This window comes from Lithobates pipiens, unplaced genomic scaffold (genome assembly GCF_037356315.1).
Source record: "Lithobates pipiens isolate NorthernLeopardFrog02 unplaced genomic scaffold, aLitPip1_a1.2 Scaffold_22, whole genome shotgun sequence".
Taxonomy (NCBI): domain Eukaryota; kingdom Metazoa; phylum Chordata; class Amphibia; order Anura; family Ranidae; genus Lithobates; species Lithobates pipiens.
In genome coordinates this window covers 52221323-52248767 of record NW_027507784.1, presented here as the reverse complement: position 1 = coordinate 52248767, position 27445 = coordinate 52221323, and the positions used below count along the sequence as shown (strand labels likewise).

At 44.5% G+C, this 27445-nt stretch overlaps 1 protein-coding gene across 1 annotated transcript in view; it reads right to left on the bottom strand.

Annotated features, from left to right (window-relative positions):
* IFIH1 (interferon induced with helicase C domain 1) overlaps window positions 1-27445 on the bottom strand; it is an 89134-nt gene that overhangs the window by 20050 nt on the left and 41639 nt on the right. Inside the window, exons 7-13 of the mRNA XM_077447578.1 lie at window positions 24475-24685; window positions 20714-20937; window positions 16182-16295; window positions 15174-15297; window positions 6808-7035; window positions 6026-6282; window positions 1232-1381 (exon numbers count right to left, since the gene is read on the bottom strand). Of these exons, the coding sequence (XP_077303704.1) occupies window positions 1232-1381; window positions 6026-6282; window positions 6808-7035; window positions 15174-15297; window positions 16182-16295; window positions 20714-20937; window positions 24475-24685 (1308 nt within the window). The remainder of the gene's footprint in view (window positions 1-1231; window positions 1382-6025; window positions 6283-6807; window positions 7036-15173; window positions 15298-16181; window positions 16296-20713; window positions 20938-24474; window positions 24686-27445) is intronic.

The window sequence follows — 27445 nt, the reverse complement described above, 5'->3', positions numbered from 1 at the left end:
TAGTCTTTTCACAAATATATATATTTTCCATTTCTTTAGAGATATTTTGTTGTGATTCACACAATTTGTTGTTTGAGGGGTAACTTCAATTTGATTACTTTTACACTAATTTAGCGCTACAAGGTGATATTTTATGGTTATTTGGATGGGTTTAGCTACATTCACCTTCTTGTTTATTTATTCATACATTTAAGTAGCAGCTGGGAGAGGGGTTGTTGGCACGGTGGTGATACACTTAGGTGGCAATTTGAGGTGTGTATCAAGTTTTTTACTTTATATAGTTACCAAGGAAGGTTTATTCATTTATTTTACCAGGTTCATAACACTTGGGTTTAAGTCACTGGTTAGAGTGTGATATTGGAGCACTCAGATTCCTGTTTAAGGCTGGATTCACATATGAATCGCATGCGGCTCACAGCAGGGGTCCGGTGCATCCTGGTTCACTTGGTCCGATTTCAGCCCAAATTTTGGGATGAAGTCGGACCTGAAACGGACCAAAAGATGCACCAGACCTGCTGCGGAGATATGCGAAACCGGCTCCATAGAGAGCCGGTCAAAATCTCCTGCTATTGGGAATTGGGTGTGGAGAACCCTCATCCAATTCACAGTGGTGTGAACCCAGCCTAAAGTAGGGGCAGCAGTTCCATTTATAAACCACAGCCATCTGCGCAGGACCACCCATAACATATTTTTCACTGAGGGACTTTTCTCACCTCTGAAACTACTGTGTGCTATTGCTAAGGAGAAGTCTGATAACTGCAAGTACTTCATCAGAGCTTAACCAACAGATCGCTTAGATGTCCTCAACTGTGAATAGTTATATTTCTTGGGGTATCCCAATAAATTTCCTTCCCTATCCAAGTTTTCAAAAAATAAAACCCCTGGACATTGAAGACAGCGAGTGGAAGTGTGTGTGCACCTGGCTGTGTGAGTCTACCTTGTGCCTGGCTGCGGTGCAAAAGTGGGGAAGATCTGGGCAACATACCAGCAGCTCCTGTGGGGGGCAGCGCTACGCATGTACTAATGCCAAAACGCATTGCTTTGCCCTTTTTCAAGTCCAAAAAAAACCCCAAAATTCATGAGTTTGCAGCCTCTCTTTGGTGGGTGCGAGGTTCTGGTCTGATGCAATAAAAGCCAACATGATACCAGCCTGCCAACTTGTCAACCAATCAAGCAGAGTTAATTAATAAACAGCACATACCATATATGGGCACAGTGTAAATAAACATACCTGCATCATAGCAATTTCATTGGTTATCCGACCGTACATGATCACAATGTTGCACTCTGGGATATCGAGACCTTCTTCAGCCACACTGGTCGCGATAAGTAGGTTAAGTTCTCCAGTGCTAAATTTATGGATCACTTTCTTTTGTTCATTCTAAAATGAGGTAATTGTAACAATTTTATTAAAACTGCAGTCTGTCATCCTATTTTTTCAGCCATTTTTAACCACTTGACCTCCGGAAGATTTACCCCCTTTATGACCAGCTCATTTTTTTGCCATACGGCACTGCGTTCCTTTTTTTTTAAACAAACGTTTTTCTTGATAAAATAAAGCATCATTACAACTTATGCATAGTTCCATATACGCAGTTAGCTACACAGATCAACACCATCAATCCTGCCTGTCAAAATGTCACCGAGCATGGGGGGGACAGGGCCATGGGAGTCGGGCAAGTGAAACAGGTAAAGGGCACAGCCTACCAGTTCATAGGATAATGGCACTGCGTTACTTTAACTGACAATTGCGCTGTCATGCGACACTGTACCAAAATAAAATGTATGATCTTTTTTTCCCCCCATAAATAGATTTTTAATTTAGTGGTATTTGATCACCTCTGCGTTGTTTTTTTTCTTCATTTTTTGTGCTATAAACAAAAGAAAATTTACTTTCTGCCCTAAAATGTATCCATTAAATAAAATTGAAAAAAAATCGAATTTCTTTATCAATTTAGGCCAATTTGTATAATGCTGATTATTTTTGGTAAAAAAAAATTCAAATAAGCATATATTGATTGTATTGCGCAAAAGTTAGAGCGTCTGCAAACTTTTGACAGGGAAGCCATTCAGTATGGGACCTGGGAGAAAGTGCAGAGTGATTTCCAGCTTCCAGGAGCATCGGCCAGGTATGATGTACTACATACATAGTTATATTTGACCAAGGTGGACCAATGTAACTATGTAAAAATATACTATGCCTGAAATTATACTTTAAAGCAGAAGTTTAGACATGTGCACTGCTAAAAATGTTTTTGTTTTAGTTTCATTCTTTTTTTTTTTTCTCATTTTTCGGGTCAATCGTTATGATCGCAATTCGTAAATTCGAAAATTTTACTAATTCGTAAATTTGAAAATTCGTAATTTCATAAATTCGAAAATTAGAAATTTCATAAATTCTAAAATTTGTAAATTAGAATATCCAAAAAGAAAGAAAATCTGAAAATTCACAAGAACAAAATCCAAAAATTTGAAATAATAACTAACTAACAATAAATAACTATTAAATTACAGGTATTGGAATTTCCTTTCAAATTTGCCTGTTAGTGAACGTGACGAATATGAATTTATCTGAAATTACAAATTTTATGAAATAACGAATGCTACATCTAAAAAAATGTAAAGAAACAAATTAATAATCAATATTAATAATAAAAAGTTTTTATTATTATTTATGTAGCGCTGGCTCCTGAAGAGTTGTTTTGCAATTGTTTTGCAATTTAATGTTACCCTCAAAACCGCAGTTTGGTTTGGGTCTAATTGTTCTAAATTTTGACCTCAGCATTAGTCTGACTGGACTGCAGGGTGTTCTGCCTGGCCATGGGGGGTGCTGTCACTTTTGGCAGGCATGAAACACAGTCTAGTTGGGTGCATTAAGGTTCCTCTCTTTCGGAACCATCCCAGTGGGAGTGTCCCTCTTGCTGTGCTTTCTGGGAGGGGGTACTTAAGGTGCGGATGCCACGTGTTTCGGGGTTCCGGTCCAGAAGCATGTTCTGACTGCATGGTCCTGGTCCTCCTGACCAGCCCCCAGGACTTTCATAGCCTGGGGTGTGGATCCACCCGACTTTATGTCTCGGGGCTGGCTAGCCTAAGGCAAGGAAACTGAGGGAAGGATTCAGAGGTGGTCCGGTGCTGTCTCGGTTAGTGGAGAGGACCAGCAACTGTGAATTTATCCAGGGGAGGACTCTTCGGGAGAAGGCCACGCAAGGGTTGGCTTCTCAACAAGAGCCTAAAAAAGCTGAAGGACCTAAGCGAATCCAATCTCGTGCGGTATCACCGGACCGGCTGCAATATACTGGTACCACACGAGTGTACTACAAGCTTTCAAGTTTCCCTCACGTGTTTTATAGCAAAGTCTGTGGCAGAGACTTATTCCTGACTCAAACACCCTGTTGGCTGCTAGGCCTGGTGAGAGAAGGACTATCCAATTAGAGTGAGGATCCAGTTGTGAATGATTATTCTCTGGATTTATTCAAAGTGAGAGACTGTTTCCTACTGAATTTAACTTTAAGAGTACCTGGACTTTCCACCCAAACACTCTGATCCTATGTTGAGAGACTGTGTTTTTAACTACTTTTTGCAAATAAAAATCCACTTGTCGTCAGTCTCTGCAGTTCTTGGGCCATCTACCTCGGGAAACCGCTAGACGCATACGAGGTGAAGGAGGTAACGGTAAGCCCAATAAAATCAGCCGCTCCTTCGGGTGTCAGTGCTACATTGTATTGTATTGTAGTATTATTAATGTGTTACATTCCATTAGTTTAGATAGGGCATTGTTATTTCATAATTCATAACTTTGGATAAATTTGTGTTTTATTCATTACGTTCACTAACAGCCAAATTTGAAAGGAAATTCCAATACCTATAATTTAATAGTTATTATTTCTGATTTTAGAATTTTTCGGATTTCCGAATTATCTAATTTAGGAATGTACGAATTTTTCAAATTTAGGAATGTATGAATTTTGGAATTTAGGAATATTCGGAAACATTTTTTAAACGGGTTTTCATTCATTTGGATGTTTCCAAATGAACAAATTTGTTGAAATTCATTAAAAAACGAATTTGGGCCAAAAGTAATTGCACATATCTACTGAAGTTTAGTATACTTTTTTTGGGATACAGCAACATACAAACCTGCAGGTTTCTGCTTCTGCTTATAGTCTTCCCATATGTGCCCCCTCACTGCTCTCGGATACTGTTCTCAGTGGCTATCTTGTAGCACTGTAAAAGTGAACTGCAGCCAGAAAAGTTTCTCTGCCCACCGCCCCCTCTTTTCCTCTCCGCCAATCAGAGAACTCATCTTTCTACAATCCCAAAATGCACCGCGTTCTGTAAGTGGGCAGTCTTTCTGCCCATTTGTGGAACGTTACACAACTTTTTTGTGTAGTCAAGGCTGCAATTAACATTTTTAAAGCACACTGGACAGCCGTTGTGGACAGTATCTGCCAGCTGTAGGGAGGCAAAGATCTGTAGCAGAATCAGACAGTTGGGATACACACATTAGATAACTAATCAGTATGGTGCTGTATCCCCCCAAAAATGATACTAAACTTTAACTTCAACAGACCACAAAGGGAGCAAACAAGAGAAGTTTGTTGCTAGAGTTTACATTCTCATCTTGCCCAACCCCTGTTTTTATATTTCAATATGGCCCGTGAGCGCCTTAATATTAATTACCGTATTTGTGCATCTGTACGACTTAAGCCGCGTACACACGTAGCCGTCTGTCCAACGTACTTAGTCTGGCGCTGTTGCCGCCGCCGCATTCCGTTCTTCTCTTCTTCTTCTTCTTCAGATGTTGCCTCGCCGAGTCCTCCGCTCACAATGACGGGGAGCGGGCACGCGGCGACTTATATAGGGACAAGGGCAGGGTCTTCGGTGGATGTCACATGGGTTCATGTCACATGGTGACCCCGCCCCCTTACGATGTCACAGTCCCGGAGGATGCTGGGACTGTCGCTATTGTGACATGTGACATCCACCGAAGACCCCGCCCCTTGTCCCTATATAAGTCGCCGCGTGCCCGCTCCCCATCATTGTGAGCGGAGGACTCGGTGAGGCAACATCTGAAGAAGAAGAAAAAGAAGAGAAGAGAAGAACAGAAGGCGGCGGCGGCGACAGTGACAGAAGACCGGGCCACCGCCTGTAAAAGAGCTAGAAGAAGGCGCGGTGGCCCGGCAGAAAAACCGAAGAGGGGGACAAGACCCCCGAAGTCGGAAGAAGAGGCCGGCAAAAGAGCTACAAGAAGATAGCGGAGGAGTCCGGCGAGAAGACCCCCGAAGACGGAAGACCCCCGGAGCTGTGCAATAAAATATTTTATCTCGTGTGTTGTGTTTTTTTTGTACTTTTATTTTACAGGTGAATGGGTAGGGGTACATTGTACCCCATACTCATTCACATAGGGCGGAGCCCGCAGACCCCGACAACCAACGGCCAGGGTTGTCAGGAAGAGGCCCTTGTCCTCATCAACATGGGGACAAGGTGCTTTGGGGTGGGGGGGGGCCTGCGGCCCCCCTTCCCCAAGGCACCCCCCATGTTGAGGGCATGCGGCCTGGTACGGCTCAGGAGGGGGGCCGCTCGCTCGTCCCCCCCTTTCCTGGCCGGCCGGGTAGCGTGCTCGGACAAGGGTCTGATGTGAACCTGGGGGGAACCCCACACCGATTTTTTTCGGCGTTGGGCTTCCCCTTTAAGTCCATACCAGGCGGCGGGGCCAGCGACGTCTCCTTCGTGGGCCCCGCCTACCTGGAGACGCGCTCGAAATGAGCGGACTTTTCTCCGGGCGGGAAAAGTCCGCTCATTTCAAAAGTACGGTGGACTGGCATACACACGGCCGGATTGTCCGCCGAAATGCGAGTCCGGTGGGAAGATTGGAGTGTAAAACTACATTCTAAGTCCGCCGTACTTTCGGGTCAAAAAAGTATGCCGGAGGCTACACACGGGGGGATTGTTTTGCGGACTTGAGTTTGCTGGACTTTTCCACCCGCTTGTTTGATCGTGTGTACGCGGCATTAGCATACCATACCTGTGTCATAGATGTGAAATCGCTGTTGCTCCCTGCTCCAATCAGGAAATATGCGCGGATACCCACTTCCTTGAATTTCTCATTTTCAGTAATCCATTGACACAGGGCGGTAGCGCTTTGACGTGTCTTTGTGAAGACGATCCCTCTAGCTTTGTCATTCTTGGTGAATTCCTCCATTATTGCTCTTCTGAGCTTAACAAGTTTCTCATTTTCATATTCTTCAATTTCAGCTAGACTGCTCAGTTTTTTCTTTTCAGCTAAAGATATAACAAGCAAAATAATTATATCAGTTAAAATAATATTAAAATTCATTTATATTGCATTACTCTATAGAATTCTAATGCCACGTACACACAGTCAGATTTTCCGACGAGAAATGTTGGATGTGAGCTTGTTGTCGGAAAGTCCGACCGTGTGTATGCTCCATCAAACATTTGCTGTCGGACTTTCCTCCAATAAATGTTTGATAGCAGGTTCTCAAATTTTCCGCCAACAAAACGTTATTGTCGGAAAGTCTGAGCGTGTGTACACAAGTCTGTCGCACAAAAGTTCACGCATGCTCGGAATCAAGCAGAAGGAGTTGCACTGGCTATTGAACTTCTGTGGAACTCCTTGCTGTAAGAGTTCTCTCACCCCTTTGTACTGGTACATCTGTAATTTTATTATATTTTTGGCAAAAAGCTTCTTTGATATTCACAAGGGGGGGTCTCCGTCAGGTAGGCTGTATGGGGCGTCGTGATTTCTAGCAGCAGTATGTAAAAGAGAATAATATATATGCTTACTGTAAAATAAATCAAGGAGATATTCATCGGTCTTGTCAATCTGCTTAGAAATTTCTTCACCATCGTTCTCCTGCAGGCGCAAGATCTTTTTCTTTTCTTCATCGTAGAATTTCTCCAGATGACTCAGTGCGTCATTCATGCGGATGGTGTCACTGATCTGCAGAGCATCGTTATATTTCTTCAAATGCTCGGCACACACATGTTGGGTGCGATTGCCTTCTTTGGCAGCTATAGATAACATTAACAGGAAAAAACAAATTATGTTTGTATATTTGTTGGTTTATTTAACAAGGGCAATAATGATGAATGACAAGTTTAGAAGCGCAGGCCATTAAGCCAGAAATTAACTCCCAACTGACCTGAGCAGGGTAGAATGAAAGCTGATATTTGGTTGCTTTCAAGCAAAACTTGTTCAGTAATAAATAGTGTAGCAATACATGTCTAGCGGCGACTCCTGAAGAGCATGCGCTATGCATTTTTTCAAGATTAAGGTTATACCTAAACTGCAGTTTGGTTTGGGTACAATTGTCTAAATTTGGACTTCAGCATCAGTCTGACTGGACTATGAGATGTTCCGCCTAGCCACAGGGGGCACTGTCTCTGCTGGCAGGTATGGAACTATGGTCTGGTTGAGTGCTTAAGTTACTCTCTCTGGGAGCCCGCCCAGTGGGAGTGGCGCTCTTGCTGTGCTTTCTGGGAGAGGTTATTTAAGATGTGGACGTCACGTGGTTTGGGGGTTCCGGTCTAAAAGGATGTACTGACTTCATGGCCCTGGTCCTCCTGACCAGCCCCCAGGAAAGCTATGGCCTGGGGTGCGGATCCATCCGATCTTGATGTCTCTGGGCTGGCTAGCCCGAGGCAAATAAACTAAAGGAGGATTCTGAGGTTGTTGGGTGCCGTCTCTAGTTTAGGAGAGGCCCATTAACTTCAGGGGAGGGCTCTTCAGAAGAAGACCACTTATGGGTAGGTTTCTTAGTAAGAGCCTGGAAGGGCTGTAGTACCCAAGAGAATCCAGTCTCGTGGATATCGCCAAGCTGGCTGAAAGATCCAGGTATCCCACGAGTGTTCTTCAAGTTTAGTTTTCCTACGTGTTCTATAACAACGTCTGTGGCAGAGACATATCTTGTATGTTCTACAACAACTACTGTGGCAGAGACCTTGTTGGCTGCTAGGCCTTGTGAGCAGGGCCGCTGATAGGGCAGTACAACCAGCCCCATTGTACGGGGCCCGCCCCCATCAGCTACACAGTGGGGCCCGGGCATCTTACAGTTTGTTACTGCATTTAAAAAAAAAAAAAAGTTTCCTAAATTCCTCTCCCGCTCCTACTTGCTTACAGAGGGGGGGTTATATAATTTTCCAGGAGGGGAGTGCAGGCGCAGCAGAGGGACTATTTCTTTATTTTCGGGCACATGTACATCATGCCGCCCCACTATTTTATTAGTCCCGGCTGGCGGAGTGATACAGTGATACTCCGTTCGTCTCCCGGCTGCATTCCTCATGAGTTATATAGAAGTTGATCGGCTGACAGGGGAGAGGAGGAGGACAGCGTGGCTGCACTGGACACAGTGAGTGGAGAATAGAGGTTAGAATACTCACTGTGTCCTATCATGTATCTCACAGCTCAGCAGGTTATCAGCATTACAATTATCACAGGTAGCACAATAAGCAGGTGCTCTGTCATGGCTCTATCATTGCTCTAGGTCACATTGCTTTTGGGTGCTCACTGTATTATGGCTGTGCTTTGTTACAGTCTGTTACATACAGTACAGCCATAAGTTAACTCAGTGAGCACCCAAAAGCAATGTGACCTAGAGCAATGATAGAGCCATGACAGAGCACCTGCTTATTGTGCTACCTGTGATAATTGTAATGCTGATGATCATAAGAAACAACGAGATGCTACTTGAGGGTCGGTTCACACTGAGGCAGCGCGACTTACAGCGCTACTGCCTCAGGCGACCCAGACGCGACCGCTGCAGCGACTTGCAAAACGACTTCTGTATAGAAGTCAATGCAAGTCGCCCCCAAAGTCGTTCAGGAACCTTTTTCTAAGTTGGAGCGACTTGTGTCACTCCGATTAGAACGGTTTCATTGCAACAGAACGGGACGCTACAAGTCGTCCTAGTGTGAACCGACCCTTAGACTTCATTTGGGGGAGCAGTAAACATGCAGCAGAGCTACATTTTTACGGCTCCCCAAACCAATCCCCTTTAACTGCTTCCCATCCAGCAATGTACCAGTAAATCGCTGGGATAGACGGATGATATCTTGATCATCACTACAGCAATGATCAAGATATCATTTTTTTAGTCCCAGCAATTCTGCACAAAGTAAAGTAATCCTAACGGCTAAGAAGCCACTGGATTACTTTTACAGGCAGTGGAAGGGGGTCCCATCACCACCTTTACTGCTTTTAAGATGTGACCAGTAGCATCCGGTTCCAGGGACACAGTGAGAGGGATGGATATTGTTCTTCCCACTGTGTGATGTCAGAAACCGGAAGTGACAAGGATGTTGTCACTGCCAGTTATGTAAAGAAGCCATCACTGGCTTGAACAAGCATCTAATCAAACTGATCTAAACAAGTCAGATGCTTTGGAGGCCAGAGGAGAGATATGGGGTCTAAAAGACCTCATATCTCTCCATAAAGAGGACCTGTCATGGCCCATGCTATCACAAGTAATGTAAAGATGCAGTGTAAGATTTTTTTTTTTTATTTGTACTAAAATACAATTTTAAATAATTTTAAACTGCCCCCCCTTCGTGCTTATTAATTGCAAAAGTATGCATTGGCTCCACACGCACATGTAAATGGCAACAAACCTGCATTTTGTTTCAAGCCGGGATCAGGGGTGGGGTCGAGGGTGGTTGAAGGGGGCCCCGTCAGGTAGGCTGTACAGGGCCCCATGATTTCTAACAGCTGCCCTGCTTGTGAGAGAAGGACTGTCCAACTTGAACATCATCTTGTGAATGGCTATTCTCTGGATGCAGTCAAAGTAAGCAAGTCCTTCAATATTTGACTTTGACACTAATGCCGCGCACACACGATCAAACTATCCGGCGGAAAAGTCCAGCGGACTCGAGTCGAACCGAAGAGGGGGACAACCCCCCGAAGTCGGAAGAAGACCCCCGGGCGGCAGCGGCGACGGAGAAGAAAGCCGGGCTCCTCTGCTAGTAAAAGAGCTAGCAAAAGAGCAGAAAATAGCGGAGGAGTCCGGCGAGAAGACCCCCCCAAGACGGAAGAAGACCCCCGGAGCTGTGCAATAAATTATTTTTAATCCTTGTGTGTTGTGTTTTATTTAAATTTTTTTCACAGGTGAATGGGTAGGGGTACATTGTACCCCATACTCATTCACATAGGGTGGGGGGGTCGGCATCCAGGGGCCCCCTTATTAAAGGGGGCTCCCGGATTCCAATAAGCCCCCCGCCCGCAAACCCAGACAACCAACAGCCAGGGTTGTCGGGAAGAGGCCCTTGCCCCCATCAACATGGGGACAAGGTGCTTTGGGGTGGGGGGGCCGCGCGGCCCCCCCTTCCCCAAAGCCCCCCCATGTTGAGGGCACGTGGCCTGGTATGGCTCAGGAGGGGGGGGCGCTCTCTCGTCCCCACCCCCTTTTCTGACCGTCCGGGTAGCGTGCTCGGATAAGGGTCTGATATGGACCTAGGGGGGGACCCCCACGTAATTTTTTCGGCGTAGGGCTTCCCCTTTAAGGCCATACCAGGTGACGGGGCCAGCGACGTGTCAATCTCGCCGCCGAACGCGGTGACATTGACTTCCTCCGCTAGTCCCGGCTACCTGGAGCCGCGCTCAAAATGAACAGACTTTCCTCCGTGTGTGGGAAAGTCCGTTCATTTCAAAAGTACGGCGGATAGTCCAGCGGACTATGTCCGCCGGACCTAGTCTGCCAGAAAAGTCCCGTGTGTGGGCAGGTCCGCTCTTCGGACAGTCCGGCGGACTTTACGGCGGTTTATCCGCCAGACTAAGTCCACCGGATAGTCTGATCGTGTGTACGCGGCATTAGAGTACCTGAACTTCCTTTCCAACCCTCTGATCCAAATTTAAGAGACTGTTCATTGTCTACGTTTTGCAAATAAAATCCATTCAAGTGGATCTGTTGTCAGTCTCACGAGTTACTGGGCCATCTACCATGGGACACCCCTAGACGTGAAGTGAGGAGCAAAGAAGGTAACGGTAAGCCCAAATGTATCCAGCAGCTCCTTCGGGGGTTAGTGCTACATATGGTATCCAATGCTTAAGTCATGAAGTTTCAGACTGCCTTAAAGTGAAACAAAACAAATTCAGATAGCAGTATCCAGTAAGAGAACAGCTGTTATACTCACCTCTTTTGTGATACGTGAGTTTTTCCTTTCTCCTCTTCCAGTACTGTAGCCTATGTTGGTGTCTTTGGCATTTGACACTTCAGAGAGTATTGAATGTCTTTGTTCCCCACTGTGCACTATGGCTTCATGGCTTCATCCTCCGACCCCTACAGAACTCAGCAGGCATGTAAGGATGGAACCACAGTACATGGCATCTGACATTCCCAGAAATGTTGAAAGCCAAAGACAAAGACAGAGACTACAGCACTGAAATGGGTGGTGGGGAAAGATGGGATACATGGGCTGCAAGAGAGGTGAGCATAATAGCTCTTCTCTTGCAGGGTACTTCTATTTGGATTCATTTCGGGGCTTGACAGAGTCCATTTATTTAAAGCAGAACTTCAGGCATACCTCCCCAACATTATGAAACTGGAATGATGGACACCTATTAGAAAAAGTATATAGGCATAGAACATACCCCCTTCCATGCCCTCTTGGGTGAAAAGTTTAGCACTGAGAAACACTTTTTCAAAGATAAAAAGTGCATTTTATATACACCTATATAAATCAGACCAAAATGAGGGACAAATGAGGAGGAAAATTGGACAGATGGACTTTAACTTTCCCTGGAGTTAGGCTTTAAGGTTTTATGTCATACTAACACGTTTTCTCTGCAACTCTTATGCCGCATACACATGATCGGTGTTTCCAATGGGGAATGTTGCATGTGAGCTTGTTGGCAGTAAATCCGACCATGTGTATGCTCCACCGGACATTTGTTGTCTGAATTTCCATCAACAAAGCTAGCATGCTCTCAAATTTTCCACCAACAAATGTCTGTTGTCTGACTTTCCGATCGTGTGTACACAAGTCTGTCAGACAAAAGTCCAAAGTACAAACACGCATTCTCGGAATCAAGAATGAGCAGTAAGCGCTAGGTCTAGTAAAACTAGCGTTCGTAATGGAGATATCGCATGATTATTGAACCTCCTTTTTATAGGCTCGCCGTACGTCTTGTACATCACTACATTCATAATTGTTGCCCAACATTTGTGTGACCGTGTGTATTCAAGACAAGTTGGAGCTAACAACCTTCGAACAAAAATCCACAGTTTTGTTGGCGGAGAGTCCGATCGTGTGTACATAGACATAAGACTACAAGTATAGCCTTTCATGTTCTTTTAGACGTGTAAATAAATATTTTTAAGTAAATCATCTTTTCAGTAAAGAGTTCATTATTTGAAACTCTTGTCTACATGTATAATATATTATTAAAAATGTACATGGGGTGACCATACATGTTTATTACTTAAACCAGTTCTGCTCCCTACTTTGCAATGCTCCAGAATGGATGTGCTTTACTGATCCATTTCACAGTGTGCCACTATTCTGAATCAGCCTACTCATCTAAATGAATGCACAGTCTATATGGCTAATATCTATACTGTTGTGTGTATGCAAGACAAGTTGGAGCCAACAACCTTCAAACAAAATTCCAAGGTTTTGTTGTCGGAAAGTCAGATCATGTGTACGGGGCATTAGCTATGCTGATGGGCAAATCTTTGGTTATTTATGTCATATGGCAACGTCCTTGGTGTTCCCTCCATAGGAGACAGTAAGGAGCTCCCAGTGTGTATGTGTGTTAGTGAGAATAATCTAGCACACATATTTATAAAGTTTAGCAACTTGTTCCTAGAATACCACCATACAGGCAACATTAAAGAGCTAGGAAACTCAGAATTTGTGACAGGTACACCAACACAGGATGGTGCTGTGGGTGTACATTAACAAAATACACAATGCCACATCCTAATAATGGCATTATACCTGTATTCTGCGACTACAGACCAGTAACAAAGAATTATTTAGATGTGGTCACTGTGCTTTTTTATGTCCCTGGTGTCCGAATGGGGAAGTGTTTTATCCTCGATTTTGGGCAGATTGTGGTACCCAGGGTGTAGTCTATTTGATGACCTGCCAGTGTGGAGCATTTTATGTTGGCTAAATCATCTGCCAAGTTAGACAGAGACTGAATGACCACATATATCCTACAAATGGCAAAATGCTCACATCTGTGAGCTGACATTTAGATCTGTACCATAGATTTAACTAATCTCTGGTCATCTTTCTGGTCCTGGAGGTGGTCCCACAGGGCCCCAGAGGAGGGCACTGGGATAAAAGGATTTTGCAACAAGATACCAAGTGGATAGAGCATCTTAACACTACCTAACTATCCACCAGGAATCATCGAAATGCAGTCATACAGGTCATTTCCTTGAACTTAAAATGGAGTTCCAGGCTTATTAAAAGTCAACAGCTACAAAAAGTGTAGTTACTGACTTTTAATAAACAGACACTTACCTGTTCCACGATCCAGCAATGCGGCCGAACGGGGTGTCGCTCCTCTCCCCCTCCTCTCCACCGGGGCCACCTTTGCCACTCTGGGCACCCAGCCGTGACAGCTTTCGGCTTCATGGCCGGGTACACACGGCGCATGTGCGAGTCGCGCTGCGCTCCCGGAGTGGACAGGTCATCTCCTGGGACCTGTCACGTGTCCCAGGAAATCGCCTAGAGGTAGGGGCCGCCTAAAGCGAAAGGAGGAGTCGGCTTAGCGGTTCCTGGGCAGAAGGAGGAAGTGGGACAGGAAGCCTCCCTCCTAATGAAGCCCCCACTCCCCCCCCCCAAAAAAATTACATGCCATATGTGGCATGTAAGGGGGCGAGGAGTGCATAAAGCGGAAGTTCCATTTTTGGGTGGAACTCCGCTTTAAGGCTAATACATATTCTGTACCCATAAACATTAGCCAATGTAGGAATGCACATCTAAATATCAACTTATATGATGAACTGGACCACATGGACATTATTCACGTGGCCTAGGGTATAATATCTGCCAGTATTTTAGCAAGATGTTTATTCAGTAGGTTTTTTGTACAGATTGTTGAGCATTTTTGAATAATGTTTTATGTATAATTATATATCATTACATGCTGGTTATCTATACCTATAAAGTTTTATTTTCAGGCATATTATATGTGATTGTGGCAGCTGTTTATCCAACATCCGAATTGCCTGCTGAGCTTTGTGGTCAGATGTGCAGCCAGGTAGCTGCGGTCCTATTTCTTGCATCCAGACCTGGATGCAGGTCAGGCTGCGACATCTGGGGGCCATTGTGTGGGGGTGACTCATTCCTGGCTGTGCCTCTCATTGGAGCAATTCTGGCCATTCTCGCTCCATGGGCTGGTTGCCGTATCCCGGGGTTGCCCTCACCATGGACCTTGTGGAGGCTACGCCAGGGGGAACTCATCCTTGCATCTGTCCCCCATAGGGTGCTAAGCAGGGGCGGCCCATCCATTAAGGGCACACAGGCACCACCCCCTCTATCCAAGCCATCCCCCTATATGGTAAATGGCTAGATTCATGCATAGCATGAATCTATCCACAGCCACCCCCTGTGCATGTTTCCGTGTTTTTTTGAAGCACCTGATCGGAGCAATAGGCTCTAATAGGCTTCAAATTAGGGTGGACTCGGAGCGCAAAGCATTGCTCTCTGAGCCCACCCAAGTCTATTAGAAAAGCAAATTAATATTCGCTTTCTAACACTGAATCGTCTCTCCGCCAATAAGGAAGCATGGGTCTGAGGAGAGAAGAGGACACAAGAGATGCTGCCAGATGCCCACTGCAGCTTGATCCCCTGCCCGATGTGCCCGCCGATCCCCGCCCCTGTGTGCCTGCCGATCCTCAATGTTCCTGCCAATCCCCACTGTATTCACTCCCTACTCCTAAATCGCCTCAAAGATGCTGCTTGCAGGACTTTTTTGATGCCCTGCCACCGCGCCGCCGCTCCAGTTTGAAAGCCCTCAGGCTTTCACATTGGAGTGACAGGAGAGGCGCTTTACAAGCGATTTGCAGGCATTATTTTTAGCGCTATAGCACCTGTAAAGCTCCTTAGTGTGAAAGGGGTCTAAGTAATGGGGTATCATAACATCTGAATGTTACAGATATAAATTATTCCATATGTCACAGTTATTAATATATTAGGGTTACCTGATTTTTCTTGCTGAATTACCCATTGTTCATAAGACTGTGTTCCATGTTCGGATGTTGAAGATAAATCTCCAAAATGTTCAATCTTCGTCATCATCTTTTTAAGTTTATCTCCAAAAGGATTCTGTAAAACAAGGGTCAATGTAAATAATTCTGGAGGCACCAACAGTAACTGCACTCCTACCGCAGCTATACTCTCATTAAACTGTTGAGTGCCCTGGATTTTTTTGGGCTCTTCCTCCTAAGCCCTGAAGAAAGGGGACCTGGCTCACCCAAAAGCTGTGAAAATCAATCACGGCAACATGTGCAGGAAAGAGAAGGGAGGGCTCCAAAATGAGATTTTTCCTATGGGCTCAAGCTAGCCATACTGCATACCTCTCTAGAACCCTGGTTATGGGAACACAATCCAAACACTGAAGATCCTTTTATTCAAGTGTCTATGTCCCCTGAGCACGCATGTTTATTCACTGGGTCTGAGCAAGTAGACATTCCTGCTGCTTGCTGTATTTCTAAGGAAATACTAATCAGTAAAGAAAATTAGATCTGGCCAGTTGACAATCTTCCCATGAAGCACCAGCTCCCTCCCCTCACTGCTTCTACACATCCTGCCCAACCTAGATGAAAAAAGATCTTTATACTTACCTGTTTTCAATCCGCTCCTTTGTGGTCACATGATCCTGCAACTCCGACTCATGGAGCGCTCGCTAACAGCTGTGATGTCACTCATAGGCTCCCAAGGCCCAGCCATTGTTGGCGCTCACTCTTCTCCCCTGCAGCAGCCATTCACTGACACGGAGTATCCAGAGCTGCAGGATCACTTGACCAGAATGGAGTGGATTAAAAATTGGTCATCTTTTACGTTTTTTTCCACAATTTAATAGACAGATATACACCCGTACATAGTTGTATCAAACATTGTTTTGTGCCTACCATGAACTTTTCATTGCAGCATATTAGCTCTGATAGAAATTCTAAGTTCGGTCTCAGTAAGAAAAAAAACATTACTACCTTCTTTTTATCTTCGGCAATATCAACTTTTTTATATGGAAGTTTCACTTGTCTCTGGAGCTGCTGTATGTTTTCTTTAACAGTCATAATCCTGGAATCAAGATTGGCACAAATCTAAAAAAAGAAAGACAATCATTTTGCTTTATTTATCAGGTTTAGAGGAGTAGAATACAAAACAGGTAGAACTTATGTTGCTGTCTATTATCTATAGCAGGATGTTAGGTATGTACTTTTTCACCACGCAATGCTAGGGTCGCCACCTTTTCTTCAAGTCAAACCCAATCTCCACAAAATTCCCCTTTTACATCTGAACTCGCAGAGTTCCCATTCCCTGTAAGGGAGAACTCTGCAGACTTTGATATAAAGGAGAACTCTGCAGACTCTTATATAAGGGATGCTCTGGGAACCCTAATTTAAGGGGGGACACTGAGAACTCTGATGTACGGAGAGGAATCTGATGTAAAGGGGAACACTGTGGCCTCTGCTATGTTAAAAGAAATTTAAACCGGATGGCCACACTCCAACGATAATTTCTTTATTGGTTGAAAACCATACAGCAAGAGATGAAATCAACAGCTAACATGTTTCACCGTTACTACTACTACTATTATTACTACTGGTGCTTACTCATAGCTGTGGCCTCTGGTGTAAAGGGGAACTCTGATGTAAGGGGTGCTCTGAGAACTTTGATTTACCTTAGTGTACTCACTCAGAGGCAGGAGAGAGAAGAGGGGGACTTCAGTCACAGACAGGGATGGATGGTGAGCTCACTCACCTCTGTGCAGTCAGCACCTCTCATCCAGATGTATCTGAGGCTGCTGGACTTCAAATTTCCAGCCCACACTTTCCTTTTCTGAGTCCCAGCCCTGGGGATTGGAGTGTGGGCAGAAACAGAGGGGTAGGGGTGGGAGGAAGAAGTGCAGATCGAGCCCTCTCTCCTCTCAGATTCTGTGTGTGTGTTTGGGGGGGGGGGGGTGTTAGTGTTGGCTTTGGGCAGCATAAAAGAGAGTGTAACAGACACTCTCAGCTTAGACAACTGTAGCCAGCAACTCTGCTGGGAAGCCATAGTCCAGTCTAAATAATGTGCCCGGGTTTCAGGCAGTCTGAAACCCAGGACGCATGATTCCAAACCCAAACTGTCCGGGTGAATCCCGGACAGGTGGCAACCCTACGTTATGCCCCCATTTGTCGTTAGTTTCTTAAAGTGGTATTAAAACCAAAACCAAAAATGCTATATATTGCAGCACATCAATTCTTAGAAGTAGTGGATGTTGATCCTACCAGAAATGCAATGATTTTGTAACTTCCTGTGCACTCTGCTGTGTTACCTAAAGCAGTGTTTTCAGGCCTGCCTGCCCAGGTCACCTCTGTGAACTACAGAATACCCCCCCCAATACACACACTATGTTATAAAGATACTGGGGAGAGGTGTTCTGTAGTACTGACACACTTTCTATTCTAGGTTGACAATGCTGCTCCACCTAAGAAACAGTGCACTAAATTAATAGTTTCCCCTAAGGACTGGAAGTATGATACTGGCACAATCAGAAGATGAAAATAAAGAGTAAACTGCCTAAAAAAAAATTGCAATATATTATTGTTTCCTCATTAGTGCCCTGCAGCTGATTGATAATTATAAAACCACTCCCATTAGACTCACTTCCCACAGGGGCACAGAGAAACACACAGGGATTTTGTCGGACTAACAAAAGGTAGGAATCTGCAACAAAGTTTGTTAAAATGTTTTTTTCTCAACAAAGGTGGAGTTATTTTTTAACCACTTGCCGCCCGCCATATAGCAAAATGACGGTGGCAAAGTGGTTTTAATATCCTGACTGGACGTCATATGATGTGATCAGGATATTAAGCCGCTGCACGCCCCCGGGGGCGCGCATCGCGGCGATCGTTGTTGCGGTGTGTCAGTCTGACACCCCGTAACTACGATCTCGGTAAAGAGTCTCTGACGGAGACTCTTTACCATGTGATCAGCCGTGTCCAATCATGGCTGATCACAGTGGAAATAGGAAGAGCCAGTGATCGGCTTTTCCTCACTCGCGTCTGTCAGAGGTGAGTAGAGCCGAGCCGATCGGCTGCTCCTCTGACAGGGGGGGTCTGTGCTGATCGATTATCAGCACAGCCCCCCCGAGGATGCCCTCACTGGACTGCCAGGGATGCCAGCAGACCACCAGGGATGCCCAGCACCAGGTATGCCCCCCTAGACCACCAGGGATGCCAGTCAGTGCCCACAATGAATGCCAATCAATGCCCATAATGGATCAGTGCCCACAATGGGCATCACTGATTGCCATGCGTTATTGTTTGGCACTGATTGGTATCCATCCCTATACAATACTGTACACTACAATGCCCATCCGTGCTGCCTATCAGTGCCCATCCGTGCTGCCTATCAGTGCCCATCCATGCCACCTATCAGTGCCCATCTATGCCGCCTATCAGTGCCCACCCATGCTGCCTATCAGTGCCCGTCCATGCCCATCCATGCCGCCTATCCATGCCCATCCATCTATGCCAATCCGTGCCACCTATCCATGACAATCCGTGCCACCTATCAGTGTCTATCTGTGTCGCATATCAGTGCCGCCTATCAGTGCCACTTCATTGATGCCACATCATTGGTGCCCATCAGTGCCGCCTTATCAGTGCCAGTCACTGCGGCCCTGTCAGTGCCCATCAGTGAAGGAGAAAACTTACTTATTTACAAAGTTTTGTAACTAAAAAATATGTTTTTTTCAAAATTTTCAGCCTTTTTTTTATTTGTTTAGCAGAAAATAAAAATCCCAGAGATGATCAAATACCACCAAAAGAAAGCTCTATTTGTGGGAACAAAATTATAAAAATTTAGCTTGGCTATGGTGTAGCGTGAGTGTATAATTGTCATTCAAAGTGTGACAGCGCTGAAAGCTCAAAATTCATCTGGGCAGGAAGGTGTATAAGTGCCCGGTATTGAAGTGGTTAAATAAACTTAAAAAAATGTATTTATTTGCTATCTATCCATAAAAAAAATGAAAAGCAAAATGACCGGAGTTAAGGTTTTGAAGTGTTTTTAGTTTTATAACTGGTTGACTGTAATTCGTTTCTGTCATTAGCACTTTGGCCGTTGTTTTTGTTTCCTTATTTAAGCATATTAGTCCTCAGGAGTCAGCTACCTCAATACTAATATTTCAGTTATTGATTGACAATTTGACACCGGTAGGTTCTTAACATTATCTAAGCCAGCCTTTCTCAACCAAGGTTCCTCCAGAAGGGATTATGGGTTCCCTTAGCAAATGGGAAACTTTTGCCTCTCAGATGAGTAACCAGTGACAACAAATTTCTGTAAGAGGGTATTATACCAAGGAACATTTTTTCCCATTGGCCATCACACTAATGTACCGTGAGCTGTAGATACAGTAATCATTAGCAAAGGTTCCTTGACCCCAGGAAGTTTCAGGGCTTTCTCCATGAAAGTTGTGCAAGCTTCTCGTGCCTGTGTTCTTCAAACAGTTTTCTGTATCTGTGAGGCCCATTAGAAGGCAGGGCCAGACTTTATGCTGGTCCTTATAGCGGTTGTTTTTTTTCTTTTTAAATGATAAACATGTCATACTTACCTCCACTGTGCAGTTTGTTTTGCACAGCGTGGCCCCCGATCATCGTCTTCTGGGGTCCCCCCGGTGGCGCTCACAGCTCCTCTCCGGTAAACCCCCTGGGAACAGCGCTCTCCCGGGGGGGGGTAACCTTTCGGGCATGGTCCCGAGTCCAGAATTTGCGTGCATAGACACAGAATGCCAGACTCAGCCCCGCCCCCCAGTGCCCGCATCACTGGATTTGATTGACAGCAGTGGAAGCCAATGAATCCTATGCTATCATTCTATCTAATCAAGAGCCGGAAACCCTCAGGCAGAGAGGTCCAGCGTGTCTCTGCCAAGGGAACAAAGGGCTCAGGTGAGTAAAACGGGGGGGGGGGGGGGGGGTTCAATGAATGACTTGTGATAAAAAGCTGCACTACAAAAAAAGGTTTATGATTAAGCCCCCGGGGGCGGGGTGAAACATGTTGGAGTTGTGGTCTGGATGAATTGAGCTGAGGCTGCTTTTACTTGCTAACTACTCAGGCCAGATGGGATGTGCAGCGGTTGGGCTACCTTTTTCTGTTTTGTCTGGATGGACCTTTCCTCAGCCTTCACCCTCACTGGTCAGCGGCATCCAACTAACCAGACTTTGACAGCCTGAGCGGGGACCCTCAAACGTTTATCATAGGTTTTTTTTATTTATTTTTTATTACTGTTATTTCTGTTAAAGGAGGGGGGGATCATTAAAATAGATCCGATTTGTAAAAGAGACTGAAGGTCTGCTTTAATGTGTTATTGATTATACATTTGCACTTATGTTTCTGTTTGTATTTGTTATATATTAATGCACTTTGTTGATTTCACTTTATATGATTGTTTTAGGAATTTAGCACTGCTTCTGTATATATTCATATAAAAAGACATATTAATAGCAAGTCTCCGTTAAATGACAGAAAAAAAACATACCTTTAAAATATGCTCTTCAGCTTTTTTACTGTCTTTAGCTCCTCCAACTCCTGGTGAAGCTGTAAGCCCTAAAACCTGAGGAAGAGGAACCATTTTTGCGGAGCCTTCAGTCTTGCGAATTTTCTGATTCCTCTTCTTCTGATTTATATAGCGTAGCATAATGTTGTTGTAGACAGCATCCTTGATAGTGTGGTGGCATTCATCAATGATAAGCAGGGAGAAATCTGGAAACGCAAACCACATGGAATGACTATAACTATAGATTTCAGTTTCATTAATATCATTAATTTGTCAAAGGAATGGAAAAGGTACCAATAGGTATTGGCCAACCACCTATTTACGGTTATATCAGGCATTTCACATACAGGCAGTCCATAGGTTTGAGTTACAAACGACTCATACTTACGAATGGAGGCACAGTGACATCACTTCCAGTACCTTGTGCTCCATGTTGGACCCTGGAAACCAGCCATTTTTCTGGCTACAGTAGTGGAATCCCACATCACTGCATAGTCAGATGCACCCAAAACTTGTGGAGCTGGTGAGATTTATTCTAACAATCCCAGCTAGGGAACTTGTGCATTGTGGGCACTGTCTGAGGCCATTACAGTACGTTACTGTACCTTGTGTCCGCTACTGTTGGGAGTATGCCCTGTACTTGTACCTGTAACTTCTATGATAGCAGGACTGTGTTACTGTGTAGTATAACTACCTGTGTTCCAGCACAAGCTCATACCAGCTGCCTATGCAGAGCTCCCATTTAATCATCCATCTGACAGCCACAACTTATCTTGTACTCGTACTTGTTTTTGTAGTTCAGAAAAAGAAGCACAAAGTGGTAAGCAGTAAGTTTGAACAATTTATTAGGCAAAGGATGCATATATACTCTCAAGAGTATGTTAAAAATAGGCATGTCAAGGCCCATACACACAATCAGACTTTTTGACAACAAACATACAAATTAGCTGTTTTGGAGCAACATCCGACCGTGTGTACGCTCCATCCGACAAACTTTTTTGGTTTTCATCGGACTTTTGTTGGCTTTGCGAATGGACAAACTTTCTGGCAACAAAAGTCCGATGGAGCAAAGTCTGATCATGTGTACAGAAAACCATAGGACTTTTGTACAAAGTACAAACACACATGCTCAGAACCAATGCAAAAGATCAGACAACAATACAGAAGTTGACCAAAGGTGGCGGTAAAGAGCAGAAAAACCACGTGATTTGGTGAAAGTTGGCTGAAAAAGTCCTGCTTTGTGTATGCAATACAAGTTCAGGGCCGACACCCTTTGTACAAAAACCCAAGGGAAAGTTTGTACAAAGTCCTATCATGTGTATGAGGCTTCAGTGAGTCTTAAGCCTTATACACGTGATCGGACCTGGTAAAAACTTTCCTGTGGATTTTTGTACAAAGGGTGTCAGCCGAGAACTTGTATTGCATACACATGGCAGGACTTTTTCAGCCAACTTTCACCAAATCATGTGGTTTTTCTGCTCTTTACCGCCACCTTTGGTCAACTTCTGTATTGTTGTCTGATCTTTTGCATTGGTTCTGAGCATGCCTGTTTGTACTTTGTACAAAAGTCCTATGGTTTTCTGTACACTTTGCTCCATCGGACTTTTGTTGCCAGAAAGTTTGTACAGACAACAAAAGTCTGATGAAAACCGAAAAAGTTTGTCCGATGGAGCGTACACACGGTCGGATGTTGCTCCAAAACAGCTAATTTGCATGTTTGTTGTCAAAAAGTCTGATCATGTGTATGGGCCTTTAGGCTGGCCACAATAAAAAGCCACATCCAGCATCTTCACCTCCAAGATTGTCTGAGACCAGTAACACGGACAGCTGCTGCAACAATCGGTTTGCATAACCAAAGAATTTCTGCACAAACTGTCAGAAACCATCTCATGGAAGCTCATCTGCTTGCTTGTCGTCCTCATTGGGGTTTCGACCTGACTGCAGTTCATCGTAACCGACTTGATTGGGCAAATGCTCACATTTGATGGCGTTTGGCACTTTGAAGAGGTGTTCTCTTTACAGATGAATCCCGGTTTTCACTGTACAGGGCAGATGGCAGACAGCGTGTATGGCGTTGTGTGGGTGAACAGTTTGCTGATGTGAGCATGGTGGATCAAGTGCCACATGGTGGTGGTGGGGTTATGGTATGGGCAGGCTTATGCTAAAATCTTTTTTCCTCTAGGTGTAAAGAGTGCCCCCTTGCCCTCTTTGATGACTTTAAAGTGAATAACTCAACACGAAGTTCACTGTATGGACCACTTATGTATTTGTACATGTTGATTATATCCCCCCTTAATCTCCTCTTCTCAAAAGTGAATTAATTCAGTTCCTCTAATCTTTCCTCATAGCTGAGCTCCTCCATGCCTCTTATTAGTTTGGTTGCCCTCCTCTGCACTTTCTCCAGTTCTCGGATATATATATATATTGTTCAATTAAGCTTTGACCAAAAATGGCCCCAATGATTATGTGTTTATTATATTTGAATTGTAGTTGATCACAAAGCTAATAGTGAAGTAGAGAAAACATCACAAATCATTACAGACTTTTATTTAATTATTTTAATTATACATCAATATAATTGTGATATGGTTATTATTTAACATATTTGCTTTTGGAGGTAACAATTTTGGCTTGACATAGACTTTAACAACAAGATGTATGGGTGGCCAAGAACTGCTCTTGAGAGGCCTGCTACCCTTGCCCATGGTCTATTTACGCCAGTGACGGGACAAGGTCATTTAGAGCCCAGGGCGAAGATGCCAAACTGAAATAACCCCCCTCCACAAAAAAATGTGAGCACTAATCTGCATTGCTACCCCCTAAGCATCAATTCCTCCTCTTCCTAGTACAAAGCCCCCCGCTGCTTAAATCCCACCTCTCAAGCAAACATTTTTGCCCCCCTTCACAGAACATATCCTCTCTTTCCCAAAAATCCCCCCCAGCACAAATCTCCTCTCCCCCAAATAAAAATCACTTCTAGCACAAATCCTCTACTCCTCAAATATCCCCTCTGAATACACATACCCCCCCCCACTCCAACCCCCCCCATCCAGCACAAATCCTCTACTCCTCAAATATCCCTTCTGAATACACATACTCCCCCCCACTTCAAATCCCCCCTTCCAGCACAAATCCCTCCCCAATCCCCCTCCTAGCACAAACACCTGTTACTCATCCCTACTAGCACAACTCCCCCCCCCCCCCCCCCCAAAAAAAAATTCTCCTTGCACAGATTCCCTTCCCCTCTACCATATTACCTCTTCCTCCATCCTCTCTCTCGACACAAATACCCCCAAATCACCTTTCCTATCACCCCCCCCCAAATATCCCCACCTAGAAAAATACTTACCACCTGTTGCCCCCCAAATTCCCCCACCTAACACAAATGCCCTGCCCCAATCTCCTCTTGGCCCCCCGCACCTCACATGATACCGCAGTGCCCAGCAGCTGCCCCTTCCTCCCACCCCTTGTCCCAGCCCTGATTTTAGCTATGCAGAAATTTGGCCCTCAAATGAGAAGGCACGTACAATACATCCAAGCAAGGTTCTCATCCTCCAAAATATGTCTTATAGCATTTTCCTTTTTAATATGGGGCAGGATTGGATGAACTGGAGAGGGATTGGGTTTTCATTCAGGTACAAGGCTAACCAGCAACTAAAGCTGGCTTTGGTGGCATACGCATGTGGAACCCTCCCAGTGGAGGTGACACACAATTGATTTTCAGTATAAAATTTTTTACGTACCTGACAAACGGACACCTTCTTCTTTATTTTCAGCTGCCTGGATCAATGAGTTTTCCAGTATCTGAGCCGTGCATATGATGACAGCACTCTCTTTCACCACTTTAGGAAAGGAAATCTTTAGCTGGCAATCTCCACTAATTTTGGTGATTTTATAGGAATCTTTTAGGTATGGTTGAAATTCGCTTTTGAAATGCTGCTCAACCAATGGAACCTGAATAACAGAAAACAGTAAAGATCCTCCTTGTAAGTGGGTTGTGCATTTCATTTTATATTTATGTTGAAATGAATCGTGTTGCACAATTTTTAACACAATTATTTTTTTACCTCCTATTTTTTTCAAAAGATCAGTAGCCACTGTAGGACACACTAATCATGTCAGGCAGTACAATATATAGACTTTCCAAACAGCTCTAAGCACTGTCCTGTTTTTTGCAATACAAAAAGACAGTCAATGTAATTAAATTAAAGATAATTTTTCTTTTCTATACCTTTAATAGCAACAACAATACTGTCGCATTACCCCCCATAGGGGCTGCAAGTGAAAGGATTCCCCACTGCTGCACAGCCAGTCACTCAGCATTTCTTTCTTTCATCCAGACACAGAAATCCGTTTTTGGCTTGTTTTTGTAGTTTTGTTAGGGGATGATAACTGGATGTGGTAAGGAATTATGGGATGCTCTGTATGACCACATCAACTACAGGGATACTTCCTTCCTATTTACAGACTCCTCTTCTTCCTTCTACCTGCACAAACTTTGTTCCTCTTTGCACAGCTTCTGATGGTTCACTCCTGAGGAAACTGACAGTTCAGCAACAGCCCATTACAGGCAGGAACTCTCAGTCCCTTGAAAAGTAGAACATATGGAGTGAAACAGCACTTCACATCATCTTCTGCTTCCCTGTGGACACTGATCCCAGTTCCGCTGCTTTCAGAAAATGCTAGCTCGTCTGGCTGACACCAGCCGCACCTGGCTGCTTCTCTCTTCCCAGTCCTCCTGACTAACAAACACATGGGGATTCCCCAGGGCAAAGCTATATGAAGATGGCACACTGTGGTCTTCAAGAGAACACTGCTACAGCTGACAGCCTCTCCCCCTCTCTGTCCCTGCACCATGCTGAACTACAGTACTCACTGTCTTTTCTTGCTCTCTCAGCTGCCTCTCAGGCTTGAATCCCTCCAACTGCCTCCTGTGGTGGGATTCTTCCAGGCCAGCTTCCCGAGCTCCAGCCCAAGGTAAACCCCCCCACCCCCCGTAAGGGGTCCCTCAAGGGCCACCGACAGCCTCTCTCAGCATTGCTTCTCCATCTTCCACTTCAACCTCCTTTTCTGACATGGCTCATGTCTATTTAAGGTCTTCTTTGGTTCTCTCATAGGACTGGCTTAGGGCCCATAAATATTCAAGGCAGCCCCTCCTAGCGTTTGCCCACTATTTTCTAGGATGTTCTCCAACATTCTAGAAACAGGGGGGCACCAGAGAGCTGCCAGGATGAGTCATCCAGCCCTTGCCTATAATAACCCCGACCCAGTTTCAATGACTCAGGTTTATCCCTGAGCCACACTATGTTTTACCTGTACTACACTTCTAGTAGCACAACCTAGAGGGTGCTACAATACCTTCTTATAAAACATTTGCCTTTGTTGGGTAGTTCAATGTTTCTGTAAGGACCCCATTTTAAAATACCAGTTTTTGACTTGATTCACTCTGCAGTTTATACATACATTACACCATTTTTCCACATGTTAGAATAGACTGCATTGCAGAAAGTAAGAATCACAAATTCTGTACACATTGGGTAGGCTTCAATAGAGGTCAAACGAAGGTGATAACACCATTGCATCCTTTTATCCATCACTAAAGCCTCCTTTGCAACAATCCTTACTTCCCTCAATGTAGATCCACCAACAACAGTCTGCAATGCATATAAAATTTATCTAAAAGCTCTTACTTTGGGGAGTCTGGTTAGAAGTAGCAACAGCCTTGAAGGTTACATATGTGCATGTTTGGTTTAGGTTAAAGACCTAAACATGACCAAATAAACACTAACCAGTATGTAGTACAGTCAGTATGCTACTACTGTAGTTGTAGAAAAATTTAGTTTTTGCCTCCTTGTAACCAGGTAGAGCTGTTACTGTTTGCCAGTGTCTGTTCTGAGTTCTGCTGGTGCAGGCTCAGCTACTTTCCCCTGAATCCCACTGAAACACGGGATATAGTGGCCTGCATATTCATGCCTCTTCAGCCAATCCCTGGTCAGGAGAGTGTGACCAGCAGCAGTCTGAAAGGGGTATACATGGATTGGGGCCTAGAACAGCTTCCTCTTGTTCCTGGGGGAGTAAGACCCAGCCTGAGAGCTGTGGCATTCCAGGAAGGAGGAGATCAGAGTTAGAGTCCTCCATAACCATTTTGTTAGAGGTTTTTGGAGTATCTTTTTAGTTCTTTTTAGCAACATAAACTGCCAAAAACACATACAGCCTGTATTCTGATTCAAATCACTGTGAACTACCGTGTGCCTGACTGCTGTAATGGAACCTAACAGCCAGACCAGTCCAGGATCTGGTCCTTTAGGGACTACTCTATGTCACGTCACTCCCTTCACTCCTTCCTACATATTTTTCCTCTCCCTTGTTGACTCATTCCTCTTCCTTTTCTCTATTCTTTTTAATGCTCTCTCCTTGCAACAGACCCTTGGAAGCTACAGTATAAGGGAGGCCTTCCCACCATCTGCATTCATTAATAAACCTGTTATTGGCTGCTTTTTTATGTTCCTTATACTGTACTTATAGTGTTTCTTATTCTTTTGCCTCCTTCTTATTCTTTTGCCACCTGGATCTGATCCTACAACACTGGTCTGGGACCTTACAGCATATTTCCAAGTTTGCAGCTGAATTTGAGAAAACCTAACTTAATGTTTGCTATGTGTTTTAATTCTCATAGCATACCTAAGAATAATAAAAAAAATACCTACGTTTTTG